Here is a 21,762-nt window from a genome sequence, read left to right on the forward strand (position 1 = left end):
CCTGTCGGTGCAGGCGCTTCCCATCCACTCAGATTTGCTTGACAACTCCTTCACTCTAGAGCATCGATGGCCTTCACATTTCCTCAGAGGTCCCCAGGAGGATTACTTGGACCTTGGGTGGATTTCTGTGTTGGCAAAAGAATAGTGTGAAGCTGATGGGTAGCCTGCAGACCTGTGCCATGTGCTGTCACCTTTATGACCTTAGACAGCTGTAGAGAATGTGTCTGGACTGATATACCTCAACCCCACTGCTGCCCACGGCCTCAGCACCATCTGCTTCCAGAGCATGCGCCTTACAGAGAGCTTTCAGCGTGGTGTGCCCTTGTGAAGCTTCACAGAGTCAGCACCAATGAATTTGTCCTGAGCAGGTGTGTATGGGAAACTTCTTGACATCCTCTGAAGACAGTACCAGTCAAGGGGGAGTGGGGGGGTGTGTTTGTTTCGTGTTTTGCAGTCTTTAGGGGGACAGATGCTGGAGCCTTCCTGGTCTTCAGTCACTTGCTGCTTACTAGGACAGTCAGCCCCAACCGTGACAGAGCAGGCTGGTCTCAAGGCTTTGCCCTACCTTCTCTCAGACTCTGCATCTTACATTCTGTCCCAACTTCAATTAAACCTATGTCCACAGTTCTCAGGGCAGCAGAAGCTCCTGGAGGGAGCCAACCTAGATGTCAGGAAGAGGTGACGCCAGATAGGCATGCTGTGGGCAGCTGCACCACTAAGAATTAACCACATGGTGTTGCCTGATACACAAGGTGGTTAGATGGCATCAAAGCCTGCCTCTTACAGAAGAGTTTAGCAGAACAAAGAGAGCCATGCTACAATTGACACTAACATCCCTGGGAACTGCAGAACTTTCTGCATGCTACACCCTAGACAGAGCTGTCCTTACCCTGTCATAGAGCTGCATGCTCCTCTCCTTTAACAAGCAAGCCATGAAGCAGCCACCCCTGTGGGATACTGATGGCCTGATGCCTACCACTGGCTTCTGCTCCTCTGCTTCCCTCAATAAACCCTATTTAATCTCATGGTGCAGAGCTGCTGTGTTGACACCCCCTCTGCAACAATAGGCTGCTGCCCCAAAGCCACATAACTGTCTCTGCCGAGTGCTGGGGAAGTAATGGGTTTGATTGACAACTCCGGGGCCATGGTGTTACCTTGGCCTAGGCCAAGACTGGGAGGGACCTGCTGACGTAGGGAAGGCCATGTGCCTGGATCCTTCATGAGCTCACTTGAGTGAGTTGAGGTGAACCCAGAGTGGAAGTGGTACACCAAACCAAGGCCAGGCTTGCTTCTTGAGACCCTGGATACCAACCATCTGGACAGGTAACTGCCCACTTCTCAGCCTGTTACCCAGCCCTGACTACCAGCCACCCTGGGCCTACACCTGAGATCAGCCAAAGAGACAGTCTGGGGATGGGGAAAGTGCTTCCTGCAGCCATGAGGACCTGAGTCAGATTCCCAGCAACACTGTGAAAAATTGGGCCCAAAGCACATGTCTGTAGTCTTGGGCGGATTACACTGGGTAGGCAGAGACAAGAGGGTTTCAGACAGACTCAACAGTGGGGTTTCTTTTTGTTTGCTTGGTTTGATTTGGTTTTTTGAGACAGGGTTTCTCTGTGTAGCCCTGTTTCTGAGTAGCTGTTCTGGAACTCCTTTGAGACCAGGCTGCCTCAAACTCAGAGATCCACCTGCCTCTGGCTCCTGAGTGCTGGAATTAAAGGTGTGTGCTGCCACCACCCAGCAACAGTGGGTATTTTAGTATACATCCCCATTTCTCTGCTTCCAGTTCACCTGTGACAGCAGCAACTCCCACACCCGCCTGTGCCTCCAGGCGCCACCTCAGCCACCTGTCAGTGCAAGCTCCACAGTCCCGCCGTGGAGTCTTCTCCATAGCTGTGCACCGGCTATGACTATGGTTGAAGGGCCGGATGCTAGGGATGTAGCTAAGGACCCACTTAGGATACACAGGCTTTGGGCCTTCTCTCACTTGCTTCATCCTACAGCCTCGCTCTGGAAGGCCAAAAGAAGATGTACAGTACTCAGGGGAGGCCAGTCTTGTGTTCTCATTCTGGAGGGTTCAAATAGCCCCAGTGCGACCTACCTGACCACAGCAGGGCCCCCTGCCAAAAAGGAGGGAAGTAGAGGCTAGGCAGGCTCTCCTGATAGCCTTGGGCATTTGTACCCTGCCCAAAGTGGCCTCATTCCTCACTGCCCTCAGACCCGCCAGCCTGTCCTGTTGGGCACACATTACTTTAGAACAAATTGCCAGGAACAACTGCCAAAACCCTCCTATTTATTATCTCATGCTTTTGGTGAACAGGACTTGGAGGGCTGAACAGTGTCCTCTGCCTGCCTGGGGGTCACACAGTCGCCAATCAAGGTGTCAGTGTCACATTGGAGGCTCATCCTCTCCTGGGCAGCGGCGGGCAGAGCAGACCCTTGGACACTTCACACTCCAAATCCGGCCATCCGGGCTCACCATCGCAATGTTTGTTTGCTTTGTTTGAGACTCGAGGTCTCGCACTGTATGTGCCTGTAGTCCCAGTACCCAGGGAGTCAAGGAGGATCTCAAAGCAGACTTGAGGCCAGCTGGGGCTACATAGCAAGTTCAGGCCAGCCTGAGCTACACAGCAGTCCCTGTTGAGAGCTAAGGCAGGGCCTTGCTTTGTTACCCAGGCTGGCCTTAAGTCTTGGACTCAAGTGATCCTGCAGCCTCATCCTGCCGAGTTAGCTTAGACCACAGGCATGCCCCACTTTCCCTGGCCCCATCTCTTTGCTTAATGCAGAGACAATTTAATTAATTAGAGACTCTAATGAATCTGCATCAATCCCTCCACCACATAGCACAACCTCATCAGAGAAAGCGTGGTGCACTCAACGGTTACATCTGCATTCCAGAGGACTGACTCACAAAGCCTGTGGACCTCCAGGGACAGGAATCTTGGGGACAGTTTCCAGTTCTACTGCTGCAATCTAAGCTAACTTTCCATTTTTTTTTAATTCTCGGGTGGCTCTGGGGATCTTAAGAGGCCAGGTTCCAGTGCTTCTAGTCTGGGAAAGCAGGCAAGGGGGTCGGCTGCATCAGTGACCTGACCCAGAAAGCTCACCAGCTTAGTGCTCAGCAGCCAGGGATCCCAGACATGCTCCAGGAGGCCCTGACCCTTTCTGCTGCCTAGGCTGAACCAAGGAAGCTCAGGGGCTGCAAAGGCTAAGACTCTGCCGGGGACGTGACAAAGCTCATGGGAGTGACAGAGGTCAGGTGCAGCTTCCTGTGCTGACTGTGTCATGGCATCACAACCCAAGATGGAGTAACCAGAACTTCTGCTTCTTCAGGGTGGCTTTGGGGGAAGAAAGCTTTGCCCCCATAAGCCAGAGGAGAGACACTTGCGCTAGTGCCTCCCTCCCTCATGCCAGACTCCTGTGAGACAAGGATGCACTCCTCACCTCACCAACAGTCACACTGCCCTCACCCGTGGGCTCAGTCCTCCATCACGTTAATGGTTTCCCAAATAGTTGCAGGGTGCTTGGCAGATACTACAACCTGCTCTGAGCATGGAGGGCAGGATCCTCTTCATACCCGAAGCTGAAGAGCGGTCCTGGTGCCATTAGGGCCTTCAGGGGACAATGGGGAAGGCTCTGAAGAGAGGATTCCCGGGTGGCCCTCATTCAGGCTGTGGATGAAGACAAACTGCAAGCTCTTTCCAGTTGGAGGGCATCTCCAGCTCCCACAGCAAAGCCTCCATCTGGACTTCCAGGCCTGGGCACAGAGAGAACCATGAGGAGGGGTAGCGGGTTCTGAGGAGATGGCTGTGGGCAGAGGCATGGAGTCAGAAGGAAGGTACCTCGTTGAGACAATGATAGACCAAAGCCAGGAGAGCAAGGAGGGCCAAGACTCCAGCAGCAACTGGTACCCCTCGGGGCATTTGTAGCTCCCAGCTGATGCTATAACTTTCCTGAGAAAAGAGGAGACAGAATCAGAGGTCTGGGGAAGCAGGGAGGAGGCTGGACAGGATGCATTTCTCACCTTTCTGCTCCAAACCAGAGGACTCTGAAACCAAGTCATGGGTGGTTCCTCACCAACCAAGGTTGGGGCCTCCAGCTCTCAGTTTTCTTTCCCAGAGGTTCCCTCACACCCCCATGCCCCCTCAAGTCAGTTACTGTATCATCACCAAGCACCGCCAAGCTAGCCTGATTGCAAATGACCAAACAGGGCTGTTCTGTTTAGCTATCTCATCCTTCGAAAGTGAAACCTTTCCTTCCCAGGCCTCCTGTGAGGGAGGGGCACTGAAGAACCAGCACAACCCATAGCCCCAGGTCAGTAGCCGCCCTTCCTGAGGTCCCTCCAAAAGAATTTCGTGGGCGGAGCAGATAAACTGACTCCACCTCTCAATATTGTCAACCAAGTCCACAAAGATAATTTCCAATAAATCACGAGCGGTCTCAAGAAACAGAGTTCTCCAGCGCCCCCTGGAGGCTGGTGGCAGGTGTAACCAGAGAGCCAACCTGCAGTAGGCCTGGGCACCCATTTCTCCAGCTGTAGCCATTTGGTGACATGCCAGTAGGGAAACTGAGGCCAAGGAAGCTCAAGTAATTTGTCAAATCTCACAGTAGGTGGACAAAGTCAAGTGGGTGTTCCACCTCTGAGTGTCTTCCACTCCTGCATGGGCTGTGACCATAGCACTTAGGACAAGCCAGCAGCAGCAGCTGCTCATTGGAGGGGGTGTGGTCTGGAGTGTTGGTCCTTTGAACTGATCGCACGTCCTCCCAACACAGAGGCACAGGCTGTGCGCTGCCTTCCCACACTGGCCAGGTGGTGGTACAGAAAGAGGAGCCAGGTCCAGAAAACTGGCAGGGGGTCGTGGGCAGGCTCCTGAGACCCCGAGCAGCAAAGGGCACCCACGCAAGGTTCTCATCTGTGACCTGTAACCAAGTGAAGGCAGATGCAGAGGTGTGATGCCAAGAAAGGAAGGTGCCGTGAGAAGGACGAGAGCAGCCTCTGGGGTGGGGTGAAGGGGTGAGGGGAGGTTTGAATGCAGGCGCGCACACAGAAAGACAGCTCAGAGTGCTGCCTTTACTGGCAGGAACACTGCTCTGAGTCTCCAGTAGGGTCCACCCTCACTCTGATAGACCCCCCAAGAACAATGAAATGGGCTCAACGCACCCTGCAACCCCAGGACACATCCCGGGATAAACGCCACCCAATGTCTCTACCCATTTCACACCTTTTTCCACACTGGACCAGACAAACCTGAGTGCCACAAGCTTTCTTCTTCTTTTTTTCCTCCTCCCCCCCTCCTCCTCCTCCTCTTACATCTTCCTCCTTCTTTTCTCCCCCCCCTCCTCCTTTTAGTATAGTGTTCTGCCTGCATGTACGCCTGAACGCCAGAAGAGGGCACCAGATCTCATTACAGATGGCTGTGAGCCACCATGCTGTTTCTGGGAATTGAACTCCAGGACCTCTGGAAGAGCAAGCAGCCTGTGCTCTTAAACCTCTGAGCCATCTCTCCAGCCCCCATGCCAAATTTTCTGTTCTTTTTTTGTTTTTCTATTGTCCCCATCTGACAGGTTTGTATATGCAAATTTATTCAAGGAAGTAACAGGCCAAGATACACTCTGTGTCCTCAGGGTCTTAGGCACTTTGACCCTGGGCTAACTTCCTGCCTTACTTTGGTTTCCCCAGCTGTGAAAAAGTGCTACTGGGGAGACCGCTGTGAGACAGCAGCTCTCATCGGCAACGCGGGGAGGCAATGGGACTTCTAGTCAAGAGAAAAGAGCTGGTGGCTGGCATGATGGCACAGGCTTTTAATCCCAGCACTCGGGAGGCAGAGGCAGGGGGAATCTATGAGCTCCAGCCCACACCTGCTCTATTATGACAAGCTTCTGATCCAGTCAGGGCTACAGTTGAGACCCTGTCTAAAAGTACACTGAGAAAGATTCCTGGTGCCCCTCTATAGCGACGTAGTCCTGTAGACTCAGAGAACTCCAAGGATGTGTGATAGGGACAATGGTGTCAATGTCTGGCATCTAGATCATCCTCGGCTTGAAACAGGGCTCCAACACTGAACAGCTAGTGAGCCCACAGTTGCCAAGGGCCTCTGAGCCCCAGTCCGCGGATCTGCAGAATGGGGCGGTACAAATCCTCCCCTAGGGCCTTGGGAATGCGACAGGCTGCTGCCTGTACCGTGCAGAGTGTGGAATGCTGGGGAAGTGTGTGTTGAGGGGTGCAGGGCGCGAGGCCTTTCTATTCAGAGGTTCCACAAGCCACCCCAGGTTGGAATTTGTGGCAGGGACACTTCCCACTCACTCCCATCTCACTCCCATCTCAGTGTTGTCAGCCTGGTAACCGGGCACTACCTCCCTCTCTTGCCCCTTTGCTGGGGACAGGACTGGGCTGGTCTTCCCCAAACTATTTAGGGTTGTTTTAGGGCAACCCATGGTTCTGCCAGGGAGAAGTCATCCCCCAGCTAACTCTGCCATCATTCATTCCTGTTCGTTCACTTCTTCCTCCACAGGACCGACCCTCACAGAAAATGTGAGGGGTCGGGACTACAGAGCCCCCAGCTTTTTCTGGCCCTCAGGTAGAAAGGGAAGGAAACCCCAAGACTGACAGATCAACTTGAGACTTCCTTGATAGGCGTTTGGAGGGCTCTGGTGGGATCAGTGCAAGAGGGAGACTCCTAGCCCAGAGCTCAGCTTGGCCACTGAGTGAGCTGCCAAAGGAGGCACCCCCCCCCCCACCTGAGCCTACAACCTCAGCAAGCCCCTCTCCTTGGAAATACCCCATCCCATACCCCACTCCATCCACCCCCTGACGACTTGTGGCCCTCAAGAACCTTCGCCTGTAGTGCCAACTGCACAATGCAAGATTCCCACAGCTAATTATTGATCCCTGCCACAAACGCGTCGACCTCTCAGAATCCTCCCTAGGAATCTTGTTTCTCCATCTGCTTCGGGACGACGTGTGTTAGGCGAGGGGTTGGGGAGGCGGGAAGCCCAGGATTGTCAGAGCTGGGCCAGGCCAGCCTGGGCCCAAGGGACTAGACATACAGGGACTAGTAAAGGGTGGGCAGGCAGGCCTGATGGGCAAAAGGTTTGAACAGGGTAGGGACGCATAGGGTACCCCCATCTCCCTCCCTGGGTCCCCGCCCCCGCCCTCCCACGCACCTGCGCTGGCCTCCCCCAAGCCCCGGGGCAGCACTGGGAGATCAGAGGACTCGGAGGAGTTGGGCTCAGGGGGATGGGACGGGGAATTTCCCCCACGCCCCCTGCCTGGGCCTGCTCCCCTCCCCCTCCCCTGCCAGGTGGGGGGCACCGCTGGGGGAATTCCACCGCAGGCAAGGCTCCGGAGAGCCTGGGCTGGGGTCCTAGGGAGTGGAAGAAATGGATGAGCGGGAGAGGGGGCGGGTTGAACCTGGGTCACAGCTTGCCTTCCTCCCCAGACACCAGCTGCCCCTGCCTGTCGCGGGTAGCGTCCACGATTCCTGTCTGTCTCCTCCCGCGATCAGGGGCAGGGAGTGGCGTCTTCCTTATTCAAACCAGCCGCGGAGGGGACCGGGGAGAGACGAGCGGGAGGACTCGGAGAAGATGTGCGTGGTGAGCGTCTTACAATGAATGAGTGGAATTGAATGGGAAGCGCAAATGCACGCGTGCACTTGACAATTAGGGTGCCTGTGGCCACCTTGGCTTTGTGCCTGCCCTGCGGGAGGGAGGCTTGTAACTCTCTTTTTAGAGTCCTCTAGAGGGCTGCTAAACTGGCTGTCCTGTCCTCCATGCTTCTCCCAATAGAACCCACACCAACCCTGGAAAAAGGGAGAAACGGATGGGAGGCATGAGTTTGGGACGATGGGGGTCCCGGGGGACAGGCGTGGGAGGCGGTCTGGACCTGCTGTCCTGCGCTCCAATCGCGGGCGGGGTTTCTAGTCTTCCCGGGGGAGGGGAAGACAAGAGGGGAGGGGACCTGTAGGGACAGACACAAGCGGGGCCGGAGACAGTGCTTTAGATGACCTGGTAGAGGGAGACATCAGGGTTGCAAGAACACAGTTCGATGGGGTGGGTGTGGGGACCCAGGCACAACCCAGAAATAGAAACCGGAGCCTGAGCTCATCCTCTGGCCAGATACCTCCCCCAGAGACCACTGAGGAGCGACACCCGGGCCGAGATCCCGGGAAGGATATTTCCTGGTTCCCGAACCTGCAGCGGCGACCAAAGACCAGGACAGAGGATCAGAGGACAACGCCCCCCTCAGGTCACCTAGACCTAGAGCAACCCCGGGGGCGTCTCAGGCCTTGCTTTGGCCAGGCAACATCTCTCCTGGTTAGGGAAGATGGGGACACTGGGCTCTGCAGTGCCTCCTTTTCCTTTTCCCGATGCTGCTGCCTCCGCGCGGAGCCTCAGCAGGAAGCCTTCATAGTCCAGGTGAGTTTAAACCCCAGCGGCCAGGCCAAAGTCACTGCTGGGGCTTTTGGACTTCTGCGCCCAGGGCTGGGGCCCCAAAACTGGGGAGGCGGGAGATGGCAGGTGGACGGAGCAGCTGGGCAGCCCGAAGGCTCCCTCGTGGATGGGAACTGAGGAGTACTGGACTGGGACCAGGCAGGAGTTGGGGGTCGAGAAGTGAGGAAGCCCAGTGAGCGTTCCAGACTTCTCCAAAATCCCACGATTGCCGGGCAGGCCTGTCCGAATGTTTCCAGGTGAACGGCGCTGATTACCGAGGCCGCCAGAACTACACGGGCCCGCGCGGAGCCGGACGCCCTTGTCTTTTCTGGGACCAGACGCAGCAGCACAGTTACAGCAGCGCCAGCGATCCTCAGGGCCGCTGGGTGGCTGGGCGCGCACAACTTCTGTAGGTGAGCGGCGGGGCGGAGCTGTCAGTGAGGCTGGACCAGTGGTGGCTGGAGGCGGGGCAGAGGGGTGGTCTGCTCTGGCCTTAAGTACAGGACCCTCAGGAAGATTTAGTGCCGCGGGCCCATCTCATACCTAGGGTTCACAGGTTCGCAAAAGCTTGGAACTAAAGACGTGTCAGACATAGGTGATAGTTTTCTGCAAAACCTCCAACCAGGGCCAGACAAAGGTTTACACCAGGGGCCCCTGGACGTCTGATCTGGTTAAAACTTGAACCCTGGGATGTTGGAATGGTTCTTGAAGTACTTACTTAAGCAGCATCTACCAAACCCAATCTTGGAGGGGTCAAAGACACAGTTTTCTTCTGGAGCATCAGTCAGGGTCTGAAAGGGGGCCCACTTGCTGCCCAGCCACAAAGCTGAGGGGTTTACTGCTTGTACTCCTTTGACGTTTATGCAAAGGGAGTGGTGAGGACCCATTGAAAAGTCACGAAGTTCTCCCGTGAGGTCAACAAACGCATGAAAACAACTCTCCAGCTCTTATGGCAACTTCCGTGTCCCTCGGAGGTCAAAGGAGCAGATGGAGAAAACTGGAGATGGAGAAACCTGACATAAGAGCATGCCTCTAGAACGTGGTGGCTACAGGGCAGGGTAGTAGGCGCACTCAACCATTTCTCTCTGACCACAGGAACCCAGACGGTGATGTGCAGCCCTGGGTGCTACGTGCCAGAGACGGAGGAGGGGCATCTACTGGCGCTATTGTGATTCCCCACGTGTCACAGTGAGTAAGCGCAAGAGCCTGGGGGGGGAGGGTGTCGCTTTCAGAGGTGGAATTCTGACTCTGCTACCTCCACAGTGCCTGGGTACCTAGGCTGCTTCGTGGACTCTGGGGCACCCCCCGCTCTCAGTGGTCCCAGTGGCACCTCCACAAAGCTCACAGTCCAGGTGTGCCTTCGATTCTGCCGCATGAAGGCTACCAGGTACTGACCTTGGTCTCAGACCAGTGACCCTTTATCTTGACCTCAGGGCCTACCCAGCTCCCAACACTGATGCCAGAACTTGACACTAACTTCTGAACCTCACCAATCCCTACTTCCCACCCACTACTCCACCCATATCCACCATCCCTGCCTTGGGGGTCACCAGTCTGTGCTCTCAGCTGGCTGGCGTGGAGGCTGGTATGCCTGCTTCTGTGGCTCTGAAAAGCGACCTGGCCCGGGGACGGCCAGCCCCTGCCACCGACTGTGACCAGATCTGTTTCGGCCACCCAGCCAGCTGTGTGGAGGCGATGGGCGACTGGGCATCTATGAAGGTGAGGTGTGGTCTAGAGAGAGGAGCATAGTCTCAGTGGGCTCTGATGTGCCATTCCCTAGTAGGAGTGTAATCAGGGAAGCCTGGTGCTGGGGTGGGATAAGATCGGGAGATAAGGGTTGAAGGCAGGATCTGTAATGAGCTTGAGGTAGAACCTGATTGTGAAGCCCGGACTTGATAAGGGATTGGCCGGAAGGTGGGGCCTATTTATAGAAACTGGTCGGTGCCAGATGCCAGTACTGGGGCGGGAACGAGGCCTACTTGGAAAAGGGGGATCTCTGCGCTGGAAAGAAAGCCTGGATGGCCTCAGGTTCTTGACCGCCTCCCCCGCCTCCAAGTATCCGTGGGCTCATGCCAGGGAAACTGGACGGCGCCTCAGGGTGTCATCTATTCCCCGGACTTTCCGGATGAGTATGGGCCAGAAATCGGAACTGCAGCTGGGGTACTGGGCCAAATGGGCGCTGTGCTGGAGCTCACCTTCCGACTCTTCGAGTTGGCCGATTCGCGAGACCGGCTGGAGCTACGCGATGCCTCGTCGGGCAACCTGCTCCGCGCCTTCGACGGCGTCCACCCTCCGCCGCCTGGTCCTCTGCGCCTGCGCACTGCCGCACTACTACTCACCTTCCGCAAGCGACGCCCGAGGCCACGCTCAAGGATTCGCTCTCACCTAACCGTGGTGAGCAGGGGCCAGCCCTCCTGCCCACTCCCTCACCACCCGCCAACACAACCCTACTTCTGGCCACTTCACCTCATACCTCTCTCCCGCAGGGCTGCAGGACACAGTGGAGGACAGCGCATCTCTTAAGGTTTCGGCCGAGACTCCTGCAGGGGACCCGGATGGTGCCAACGTGAGCTGCAGCCCTAAGCCCGGAGCTGCACAGGCTTCCATAGGGGGTAAGGCTGGCTTGCAAGGTGGGAACTAGTCAGGGAGTGGCCCCTCGGAGGCCTGTCCTCATCACACCCTTGTGCCCACAGCCCGAGTCTTCTCCACCGTGACGGCCATCTCCGTGCTGCTGCTGTTGCGTCCTGTCGCTGCTGCGTTTGCTGCGTCGACGGTGCGGGCGCTGGGGGCAGGGCTGAGGGCAGACCCCGCATTGGGTGCCTGATGCCTCGTGGCTCTGGGTGTGGGGGGCTCTAGTGGGGAGCCGGGACGGGGGGAAACAAAGCTAGGAAGGTCCTGGGTTCTTGAGGGGGCGTGGCCTTGGGAGAGTTACACTTGGGGTTCGCAGGACAGAGCAGGATGCTGGAGGCAAGACGGGTATGGGTCCAGCTGACGTCTGCTCCCTCTCTAGGAGCTGTCGCTGGCTCCAGGAAAAGGGTCTCTGGCCTTGGGACCTTCCCGGGGCCCCGGGAGAAGCTGGGCTGTGTGGTACCGCCGCGGCCCCGAGGGGTTGGCCCTGCCCTGTCCCCCAGGGGACTCTCAGGCTGAGGGTCCTGCCGCGGCCTTAACCGGCCCCTCAGTTGCCTCCAGCCAGAGCTCCTTGCGCTCCCTCGTCTCTGCTCTCTGACACCAGACGTCCTGGGTCCATCACAACTGTTTTCGCCAGCGAGATGGCACACCTGAGATACTATGCAGCACCCTAACCTCTTCCTTGTGTCCTTTAAAGGCCGCTCGGTCTCTGGTCATCTCGGGGAGACCCGAAAATCGGACAGGAAGCATCCAGTGCTATTTGAGAACTTGGTCTGACCCTTGGGGTCCAAATGGTTGAAGCAAGCCAAAGGGCAAAAGGAACTCACACTCTAATCCTTGGACGTTGATGTGAAAGGTGGTGTCGGGCTTTAGGGTTCTTTGCGCCTCTTTTGGGGGCGGTCCCCGGACTGCTGCCCTCAATGAAAGGTTAGGGGTCAACAAAGGCGATCTAAAGACTGATCAGAGAACCATAGATTTAAAATAAAGGGCCTATTTTGGTAGCGTCTTCAGCAAGTTCTTTGTGTGAGGAGGAGTTATGTTAATAAGGGTTGTCGGGTAGGAGGTGAGATGCTGGGTGTTTCAACCGTGAGCTTTCTTGTGAGAGAGGAAGTGGAAGCCGGCTGTGGGTAGAAGTTCCTTTCTGGTACTCGCAAGAGTAGAGAGCCAACCTTTCTTCCCTGGCCTCCTGCCTTAGCCGGTTCCTTGTCCGACCCGAACCAGCGGAAGGTGTGCCTTGTGGGGCGATAATAGGGAGAGAGTTGGGTGGAACCCAGCTCTAAGAAGCCTGGCCGGAAGGGCTGGGCCTCTCCAAGGGCTTCAGGTGAGTCACACATCTTAGACGCTTGGGTACCTGGCCAATAGGGGCATACCTTAAAAGTGGGTACGCGCCAGCGTTGCGCTGGACTCCTCTGAAGGGGACTAGCCAGCAGCACCTTGGACAGAGTCTGACTGTGGGCTTAGGCCACTGGTAGCCAGGCTGTTTGCATATTCAAAGGTGCGGCAACCTGAGAGATCACTAAGAAAGCTGGGGTGTTAAATGTTGGTAGACGCCAGGTGCCAGGCCACTCCAGTAGAGGAGCCCAACCCAGAACAATCGCGTCCCAAGCCAGGCACCCCATGCAAAGAAGGCTGGAACCGCACATGTTAAAAGGGAAGGCCGGGGGCGGTCTCGGGGCGGAGCAATCCCCGCCCGCAGCGCCCATTGGTACCTTACAACGTGAACGTCAGGAATCCAGCGCGCGAAACACCGGCAGGGTGGCGGGGGCCGAGGAGGCCGGGGTGGAGCCTGGCGTCCCCTCCAGCGTCCGGCCGCGCCCGTCCTCAGGGCTGCGGCTAGAAGCCGGGCTGCCGTTGCGGCCAACAGGATCTCTCCCTGCGGTGCTCTGCCACGGTGGAACTGGACGCACTGAGCTTCAGCACCAGGTCACCAGCTTCCTTTCCCTTGCGGGGGCGTCGAGCTCGCGCGTTGCGCAGCGCGCGAGGGAAGAGGGCCGGGACCCCCCGGCTTACCCTACGCTGGGCGACCGGACAGCCCGGAGGTGAATTGGGATGAGCTTCCCAGCTCTGCGACTCCACTGAGCAGACGCCTGGGAGCAGAGGGGTCGCTGGCCCGCCGCAGTGCGTGGGGCCATGGCGTTCCTGTCCGGGCCGCGCCTGCTGGACTGGCTAGCTCGCCACCGCACCTGCAGTTCAATAAGTTCGTACTGACTGGCTAACCGGCCGGCCAGCAGCGGCTCGGGCTGCCTGCGCAGCCTCTTCTACCTGCACAATGAGCTGGCAACATCTACACACACGGTAGGTGAGGGGCTACCTCATGCTTTATGCTTCCCGCACTCGGGGCCTCCTTGTCTGTGAGCGCAGCAGCTCCCCAGTCCAAGTCCTAGGCTGCCCCTCCCTCGGTTGGGGCCGGGCGCCCGCGGTGACAAAGCTGCCATTGTCCCAAGCTTCGTTGCCAGCTTCTGCTTTTCCAACAGTGCCCCAGGGCAGAAGAGGGGAGCAGAGTGGGAGCCAGCTTAATCCCTCTGAGCTCTAGGGGTAAGGATCCTAATATCTCCTTGGTAATCCTGTGCCCTGGGCACCCTCCCCCTCTAGCGCTCCTCCTGGAGATGGGCGTTCACTGGCTAGGAGGAGTTAGAAAGAAGAAGACCGCCCCTGCCCGGCCCAAGCCCCTCCTCGTGGTGGCCTAATGTCCCCGCCACCCTAGCAGTACCGTGGGGCTCCGCATGGTGGCCCGTCCCCCCAACCCCCTCGCTGCCCCTAGAGCTCTGCTGCACAGCCTGGTCTGTCCTTGAGCTGCCCCATCTGGGAGAGAGGCCTAGAGACAGGTTTAGCTTTGTGCTTTTCCCTAAAGGAGAGGGAGCATGTTATTGTTTTTGTCGCACCCCCAACGAGATCGAGGCTGATGCCTGTATTTGTCCTCTGTTAGAGCAATGCCAACTGCCTGTGGGGAAGGGTGGGAATCTCTAAGAAAGGCCAGCACTGGAAGGAACAGAGCTCCTAAAAACACCCCAATAGAGATAGGATAAGCTTATTTCGGGGCCCCTTCCTTTCATTTTGGCCTTTCCTGGCCTTCCTTCTTCATGTAAAACAAAAAGACCCCAAAGCCTCCATTTGCCTGGACATTTGACAATGTTAAGTAACCCTGAGTCTGGTTTGTTCCTCCTGTCCTAATCAGAACTCAGGCTGAGGTCATGCTCCTCCAGGCTTCTGCAGACACTCCAGGACAGATTGGCAGACCTGGTCTGGCCTCCTGTGTGGCTTCAGCGACAGTCAGGACAGCTCAGGAGTTAGTCTATCCTCCATCCTCTTCCTGGCTGCCATGCTCAGCTGGGACAAGGCCACTCAGAACCCGGTTTCCACACCTCAAAGTAGGGTTCATTGTCTGTACTTCTAGACCTGCAGTGAGCCCTGACAGTAACACTTTTGAAATTTTGGAGCCCACAGACCTACAGTGTTGAACTCTGTCAGCTTTCCTCTGTTGTCTTGTGTTTTTGATAGGTCACTTTAAATTTTTTATATTTATATATTAACTTAGTATATGTGTGGGTAGGTGGGTGTACATCTGCTCAGGCGTGTGGAGGTTAGAAGATACCCTGTGAGAACTGATTCTCTTCTACCATGTGGAATCCAGGATCAAACAAAGATTGTCAGGCTTAGCTAGCCTTTTCTATTAGCTATCTTCCTGGCCCCAGTTGATACCTTCTAGATGTGCTTTCCTTTATGCTGATGTGTCTGGTGGGTAACTCTTCTTTCCTTCTAGGGCTAGCCCTGCTGGGCTTCCTGGTGCTTGTGCCAATGACCATGCCCTGGGGTCATTGGGCAAGGATGGCTGGCTGGGAGGTACACTTGTGTGGCCCTGTCTGGTGCCCCCTGCAGCCTCTGTGCTGTATCACCTCTTCATGTGCCACCAAGGAGGCAGTCCTGTGTACGCCCGGCTCCTCGCCCTGGATATGTGTGGGAGTCGGCCTTGTCAACACTCTTGGGTGAGCCAGGGCCCGGGAAGGTGGAGGCAAGGGCTACTGGTGGGAGACCCGGAGCAGGAAAGATCAGCTAGCTTGGACTGATATCCTTTTTCTGCTCTCTCTGCAGGGGCCCTGCCCATCATCCACTTGCACTCTGGCTTGCAGACCCTGGCTTCGTCCAGGCGCCCTGATTGCTTACAAAGCACCCACTGTCAGGTGGTGGCTGGCTGGAGAGCCCTCACTGCCCCCTCCACCAGTGCTCGTCTTCGAGCCTTTGGTTGGCAAGCCGGGGCCCGCCTACTGGTGTTTGGGGCCCGTGGGTGTAGGACTGGGCTCAGGGGCTCCAGGCTCCCTGCCCTGCTACCTGCGCATGGATGCATTGGCATTGCTTGGAGGGCTGGTGAGACGTGGCACGTCTGCCAGAGCGTTGGGGGGGGCCCGGTCGCTTTGACTACTGGGGCAACTCCCACCAGATCATGCACCTGCTCAGCGTGGGTTCCATTCTCCAGCTCCATGCTGGTGTTGTACCTGACCTGCTCTGGGCTGCCCACCATGCCTGTCCCCCAGACTGAGCTGTCTCCTAGCTGCCAAAACCAGCCTGCCCACAGCTTCCTGAGACAAATAATCCCACCTTCCCCTCCTTTGCTGGTCTGCAAGGGGCTGGTTCCCTGGAAGAAGCAGCACATGGGACTTCCTGTCTGGGAGACCGCTCTTCAGTCCTCCCTGTGGATTAATCTCTCCCGCTAACTGCCCTCCAGGGCACTGTTTTACTGTCAGCTAGAAGGAATCGTTCTTTGAGCTTCAGTTTACCCTGTTTGACCCGTGAGAGTCTCTGAATCCATGTCTGACAGTTGAGTCCAGCCACTTTTCCAAGCCTCCAGCCTGGAACCACTGCTCATATCTTGCCACTCCCACAAGATACTTCCTGGATTCTTGAATTAGCCTCTCTGCTCCTGCTTCCTGACCTCCATCTTTCTGCCCTGCATGCCAAACCTCTCAGCAGCCAGAATTTTACCGTTTACGTCATTCCTGAAGACAGGATGCAGGGCAGTGGGACCAGGCCCTTCTCTCAGGACCAAGTGGGCATTTGGTCCTGCTTGTATCGTCTGGCCAAGAGACATGAGAGGAGCGGCTGCTTTCCCTAGGCAACAGGCACGGATGTGGAATGGTGGCTTTGGATACAGGCCTCACTGGCCCAAGGACTCACCTTCAGTGCCATGGTCTGACTGACTGACCTGCCCACCAGAGACATGTCTGCTCAGGAAATCTCTATACAGTGCGTGGCTCCAGCCTGCTGGCCAAAGGCCACTCTAGCAGAGTGTCGCCTCATAGCCAGTTCATCCCAGAGGCCTAAGACCCTAGGCAACATCAATAAAGGGACAAAAAGTGCCATGTAGCCACATGAGCAACCTTGGGTATTCCCAAGATTCATTACTTTTTATTAGATACAGAAGTTTCTGGAGGAGAGGTAGGAAAGGGGGTCAGAGATTTAAAAGCACCAAGGCTGGGCCTGTGGCTCATGCTGGGTCTAGTGAGTCCTCAAACAGGCTGAGGAGGTTCCGTGGCTCAAAGGTAGGACAGGGACCTCTAGGAAGCTCTGAGTCCATGTCAGTTAGGTCTAGGGCATCCCTTTGGGGAGGAAAGAAAAAGAAATAGAACGTTAGGTCCCAAAGTCACTGTCCCCAGCCCTAGGCCCCGGGCTTGCTCACCTCCTCACCTTGGTTTGTACCTGCCTCGAGGGGTAGAGGTTCTCCTAGTGATCCGGGACAGGATGGTCTCTGGGGAGAGTGAGGGACTACAAGAAAGGACAGGTCAGCAGGGTGTTAGGGTTGAGGAAGGTAGGACAAGCCAGTTCTGATCCGCTTGGTTCCAGGCCCCTGCTTGGTGAAGCTAGAAGGCCGTAACCAAAACAATAAAAAACACACATTGACAGCTGTCAAGTCTTCCTATCTGAACATGTTCAGGGTCATTTCTGTTCCTTTTCCGGTTCAGATGTCAAGTTTTGGTAAATGAAGCTTTCTACTATTTTGCTATGTTACAAAGAACCTTCTGAGCGAGGGAAAATGGCACTATAAAGAGAGGGATCCTGAGAGTGTATGCTGCTTCTTTGTAGCAGTTTCTTAATCACACCCTTTCCCTTGGTTAGCAGACACCTGGGACAAAGGGATCCTCTCAGGACAGGGACTTACCAGCTTCTGGGAGGTGTCTACCCAGGGGAGGACAGCACTTTGTTTCTGAACAGGGGGCGCCTTTACAGACGTCAGGACTGCAATCCTGTGCTAATAACTGCTATAAAGCTGTGCTGAATGTCACAGTTGCCCACACAAGCCATGGGCTACATCCACACAGCCAGTCCTTTGTCCTCTGGGTGTGACAGAGCCCATCCATCCCTCCTTTCCACGGGGCCTGTGACGCCTTCCATGTAGCATTGACCACAGTGATATACATACACACAACCCTCCACCCCCCATGCCCTAGACTCTCACCCACCCTATGCTGTCATCATCCCAGCTGGAGAGGCTGCTGTCCAGGAGTGGGCTGCAAGGTGGAGAGCCAGGCGGTGTGCTGGTGGGGCCTGGAGGCTGCAGCCAACTGGCAGGATGAGCCAGACCATGCCAGAACCAGCATAGCAGAGTGATCAGTGCCTAAGGGGAAAAGGGAGCCTCAGAAATCAAAGCCTTGTGACAAAAACACAGCACTTGGAGGCTGAGGTAGGAAGATAATGAGTTCAAGGACATCCTGTCTATACAGTAAGTTTAAAAAAGGGAGACTGGGTAGATTCCCCTGGGCAAGGAACAGTTGGCGTATACCAGTAAGCACCATAGAGGCTTACCTGTTAACAGGGCCCAACCCTCGACTTAGGGCTTCTGCAGCCATATACCACAGAACATTCCAGGGAACGTGGCTGCCTCAGCATGGGCAGGGCCAGCAGGGCCTCAGCTGTGGCTCGCAGCTGTGGGTTAGGCTCCAACATCATGGTGAGGACAGAACGAAGCTCAGAAGACAGACCTGTTCATGAGGCAGAAGCCATGCATGTCAGGAGTCCGGGTACTGACCTCAGCCCAGTGGTGGTCCCTACTACTAGCCACCCCTTGCCAGAGAAGCTGATAGTAGTTGGGCGCATTTCCTGAGCCCCCACTCACCAGCAGTGAACTCAGGGGGCAAGTATCCCTGGCGCAGCTGCTGCCAGCCCTCCCCACTATGGGGTAGTTCCATGTTGCAGGCCCACTTCAAGATGGTGAGACCCAGACTAGGAAGGTCAGGGCATGAACAAAAAGAGAGACAAAGTCAGCGTTGTGACGAGGATCCCAGTCCTATGCAGCATCTTGGTAGAAAAGGCTGCTCTTTTCTCCATAAACCATGAACTTAGTGTAAAAAGGGGTGAGGAGCTTTGAGGAGGCCTCTAGAAGAGCCAGTGAGCAGCAGTCAAGATGGAGACCTTGCTGTGAAGCAGAGACCAACACACTTAAGCAGTTAGCATGTTGCAGTGGAGGTCCATCAGAACTCCACTGGCATTAGTTTCTATGATTATTAGGGTTACACCAGCATTCTGTAGAAATAACCAGACTACAACTGAGGCAGAGTAGTGTGGACTCAGAACCCTGGGCCTGGGTGTAGTCTCAGAATGCGCCCCTCAATCTCGCTGTAACCCTACTCTTCCAGTGCTGGGGAACACCCACAGAGCTGCTAGCCAAGCAGATTGCTAGCCTACAGTGTAAGGGCCTCTAGAGATTCCGTTGCTTACTCTGGTGACCCTCAGCTAGTGGGCAGGGGGCAACACCTCCTAGGCCTGAATGCCTTCCTACCCTACTACCAGGAAAGAGCTCCTCTTTTGGGCAGTCCCCCTTTCTGCTGATCATCTCCAATAAGGGCCTCATGGAGTCTTTCATGGCGTCTCCACACCCAGCCTTACCTGAACACATCTGCAGCTGGTCCCGTAGGAGCCCTGCAGCAGTTCTGGGCCATGTAGCGAGGGTCTCCCTCCTGGGCCTCACCAGCGCCAGCTGAACCCAGATCCACCAGTAGTCCAAAGTCACCCAGCTTGCAACGGCCCCGGGGCCCCCAAGAAGATGTTGGCAGGCTTGACATCAAGGTGAACTAGGCCTTGACTATGTAGATGATCCAGAGCCAGAAGAGTGTCCCGCAAGTAGCCCCAAACCTGGGCTTCTGGCAGGCTGGCCCCCCAGGCTTCACAGTGTTGCTGCAGGCTGGGCCCACAGAGCTCTGTCTGTAGGTATAAGATGCCGCCCTCCTCCCAGGCCTGTTTCCAGTCTCACACAGTGTGGGTGCTGCCCCACCTTCTCATGGCCGCCTACCTCAGCCAGCTTGCGAGTTCGGTCTTTGGGGCCTCGGAATGGAGACAAGGAGCGTTTAAACAGCATAGAGTCGGCCATCTTCCTTGGAGCGCACCTGGAAGGGAGGTTGCCCAGAGGTAGGAAGGGGGAAGTCAGAGAATGCTGTTAAGACTTCACTATGCAGGGGAATACACATCAGTCTTGGACCTCTGCATGCAATGATAAGGAACTAGATATATGTTCATTGCAGTAGAGTGGACTGGAGACGCAACAACAGAGGAGATGGGGGACAGACTATGCCTCTGGCCGGGGTCCAGTGCAAAGAGAAAAATTTAGTCCAAAACAACAGGGCAGTATGCTCTGTTGTGCCCAAGCTTTCCTCTGGAGAGGATAGGTGATCCAAGGGCCTATGCTACTTGTATTTTAAATTAAAACTGCCTTCAAATAGTGTTTGTATAAAGGAAAGCTACTGTTTTAGAAGACAAATAATTGGAAAATTAATACCATATTAAAGAAAACAAAATTATAATGGAAAAAGGGTACAATATTTGAGCCTAGGGGAAAAGGTTGGCATTGGTTCAGTCAGTTTTGGGTCAGACAGAACCAGTCATGATCTCAGCACACCATCTCCAAGCAGAGAGGTGGCAACAGGGAGCTGCTGCAGGCTGTGCCAGGATCTGGACAAGGGGCCAGTGCATGTTAGGCAGCTCTTTGAGGTGTTTGGCCTGGGAGTGGGGATTGGGAGGTGGCTGTAAGCCCTAGAGAGGCAAGCTATCAAGAATAAAGGGCAGCAGGATACCTAAGACACCATCCCACCAATGCAGAGGCTTCCCAGAGAAGCCTGGGAAACCACCTTTCATTTACCTTGAAGACCTCTCCATAGGAGCCATGACCTAGGCGGCTAAGCCTCTGGAAGTTCTGCTGAAAGAAGGACTCTGGCCGGCTTGGGTCATACCCAGGACTCCGAAGGGTCTCTGAGGTCTCACTCAGGAATGACACCCTCCGGGGCTGGGGCTGGTGCCAGCCTGGGGTCCGAGGAGGGAAGAGACGGCTGATATGGGATGCTGCCCTTGGCAGGGGCCGAGGTGGAAGGCTCCGGCTGAGGCCCCCAGGTCTTTTGAGGGAGAAACCAGGTTCTGCATGTCGGAAGTAGGCTGGAACTGGGATGGGGGTACCACTTAGGGGCGGTGGGGTGCCCTCAGTGGGCATGGACATGGTCAATACTAGAGGATCAGAGCACAGAGCAATGTGGCCACACTCAAACAGTACTTGATTCTGTGGCCCACAAGAGAGCCACTTCTTTGGCCACACACACTTCTACTTTCCACATGAGGTCGTGTGGACCACAAGTACCTGCAGAGAAGAAGAACAGCCATCACACACCTGCACTGTGCCATCTCTAGCTTGGAGGGACATAAATACCAATTCAGAACCATGAGCCTGCATCTCCAAGGGCCTCATACCCAGCAGGGGATACTATAAGCCAGCAGCTCTGGAGATGCCCATTCAGCCTTCTTTCTGCAGCCTCTCCCAAGGCCCTGAGACAGAAAAATTGTGCCATCTCTCATCACCAACTCCACAGAAAAAACAGCTTCTGAGTTCCAAAACTTGACTCTTTTCTAGAATACACATATAAAATGAGGAGACCTGTGGCCTTTCCCCCAGAAACAGGTACAATAGATGAAAACTATACAACCATCTTAATCTTTGGATATGTTACTAACGATAGAAAATGAAAGAGTTGGAGAAAATCTAGCAAATCTTGGTGAGAACAGGAGAAAGAGTAGAACCTGCAAGTCTCCAGCGCTGTGGGGCACATGTCCAGGGAGGCTCTTGCTGCCGCAGCTCCCTGTCAAAGCTAGCGCTGCCTAGAAGAGCAGGTTCTCAGCATTCCTCATCCCCCACCCACTCGACAGTGCACAGGCTCATTTCTGTTGGGTGGCAGACTAACCAGGGGCTTTCTTCTCTCCTGTCCTACTGGCAGATGAGATGGAGGTTCTACTTCAGGCCTAGCAGGCTGAGAACCCATGGTCCAAGCTCCACCACATTCATAGGAAGAGGCAAGCAGAAAATGCCAGAGACCTCCATCTTGTCCCAGCACCATTTAGGCAGCAGGGCCAGCCAGGAGGAAGTGCACCATTGTCCACAGCACAGCTTAGAGAAATTACCCAGGATTGCGGTAGGCTGTAAAATAGAGTCCTAAGGCTGTCCCTAGGAAAATTGACTTTGAAACAGGGTGAAGTTCATACCTGACAATGCTGTCAAAAAAGTAAGGAGTAGGGGAGTATATGGAGCTAGACACAGTGAGTGTCACCTAGAATCCCCGCACTTGGGAGGCAGAGGCAAGAGAATAAAGAGGTTCAAGGCTATCCTTGGCTACATATAGAATTCAAGGCCAACTTGAGTTACATAAGACCCTTGCACCTGCTCCAAAAAAAAAGGGACCT

The 21,762-nt window shown here is 55.4% G+C and overlaps 3 protein-coding genes across 3 annotated transcripts; 2 read left to right on the forward strand and 1 right to left on the reverse strand.

Annotated features, from left to right (window-relative positions):
- The first annotated feature begins 7,237 nt into the window (after nt 1–7,237).
- On the forward strand, nt 7,238–11,656 carry Kremen2 (kringle containing transmembrane protein 2). The gene is given in 18 exon segments (XM_042054905.1): nt 7,238–7,465; nt 8,319–8,415; nt 8,668–8,816; nt 8,818–8,843; nt 9,526–9,553; nt 9,555–9,578; nt 9,580–9,601; nt 9,604–9,618; nt 9,694–9,810; nt 9,989–10,105; nt 10,108–10,149; nt 10,487–10,776; nt 10,778–10,818; nt 10,912–11,042; nt 11,124–11,170; nt 11,172–11,203; nt 11,441–11,445; nt 11,448–11,656. Coding segments are annotated over 18 exon segments (1,620 nt in total).
- A 1,227-nt stretch (nt 11,657–12,883) lies between these two features.
- Paqr4 (progestin and adipoQ receptor family member 4) lies at nt 12,884–15,743 on the forward strand. The gene is given in 10 exon segments (XM_038326829.1): nt 12,884–13,222; nt 13,225–13,271; nt 13,273–13,330; nt 13,333–13,353; nt 14,819–14,866; nt 14,869–15,018; nt 15,113–15,219; nt 15,222–15,338; nt 15,340–15,423; nt 15,425–15,743. Coding segments are annotated over 10 exon segments (834 nt in total). The 5' UTR covers nt 12,884–13,188; the 3' UTR covers nt 15,593–15,743.
- A 698-nt stretch (nt 15,744–16,441) lies between these two features.
- On the reverse strand, nt 16,442–20,961 carry Pkmyt1 (protein kinase, membrane associated tyrosine/threonine 1). Its single transcript, XM_038326828.1, is given in 11 exon segments — nt 16,442–16,649; nt 16,738–16,815; nt 17,511–17,665; nt 17,862–17,918; nt 17,920–18,029; nt 18,164–18,270; nt 18,934–19,082; nt 19,084–19,284; nt 19,286–19,393; nt 19,395–19,430; nt 20,180–20,961. Coding segments are annotated over 11 exon segments (1,464 nt in total). The 5' UTR covers nt 20,531–20,961; the 3' UTR covers nt 16,442–16,537.
- Nucleotides 20,962–21,762: the final 801 nt, after the last annotated feature.

Source organism: Arvicola amphibius, chromosome 4 (assembly GCF_903992535.2).
Source record: "Arvicola amphibius chromosome 4, mArvAmp1.2, whole genome shotgun sequence".
NCBI classification, from domain to species: domain Eukaryota; kingdom Metazoa; phylum Chordata; class Mammalia; order Rodentia; family Cricetidae; genus Arvicola; species Arvicola amphibius.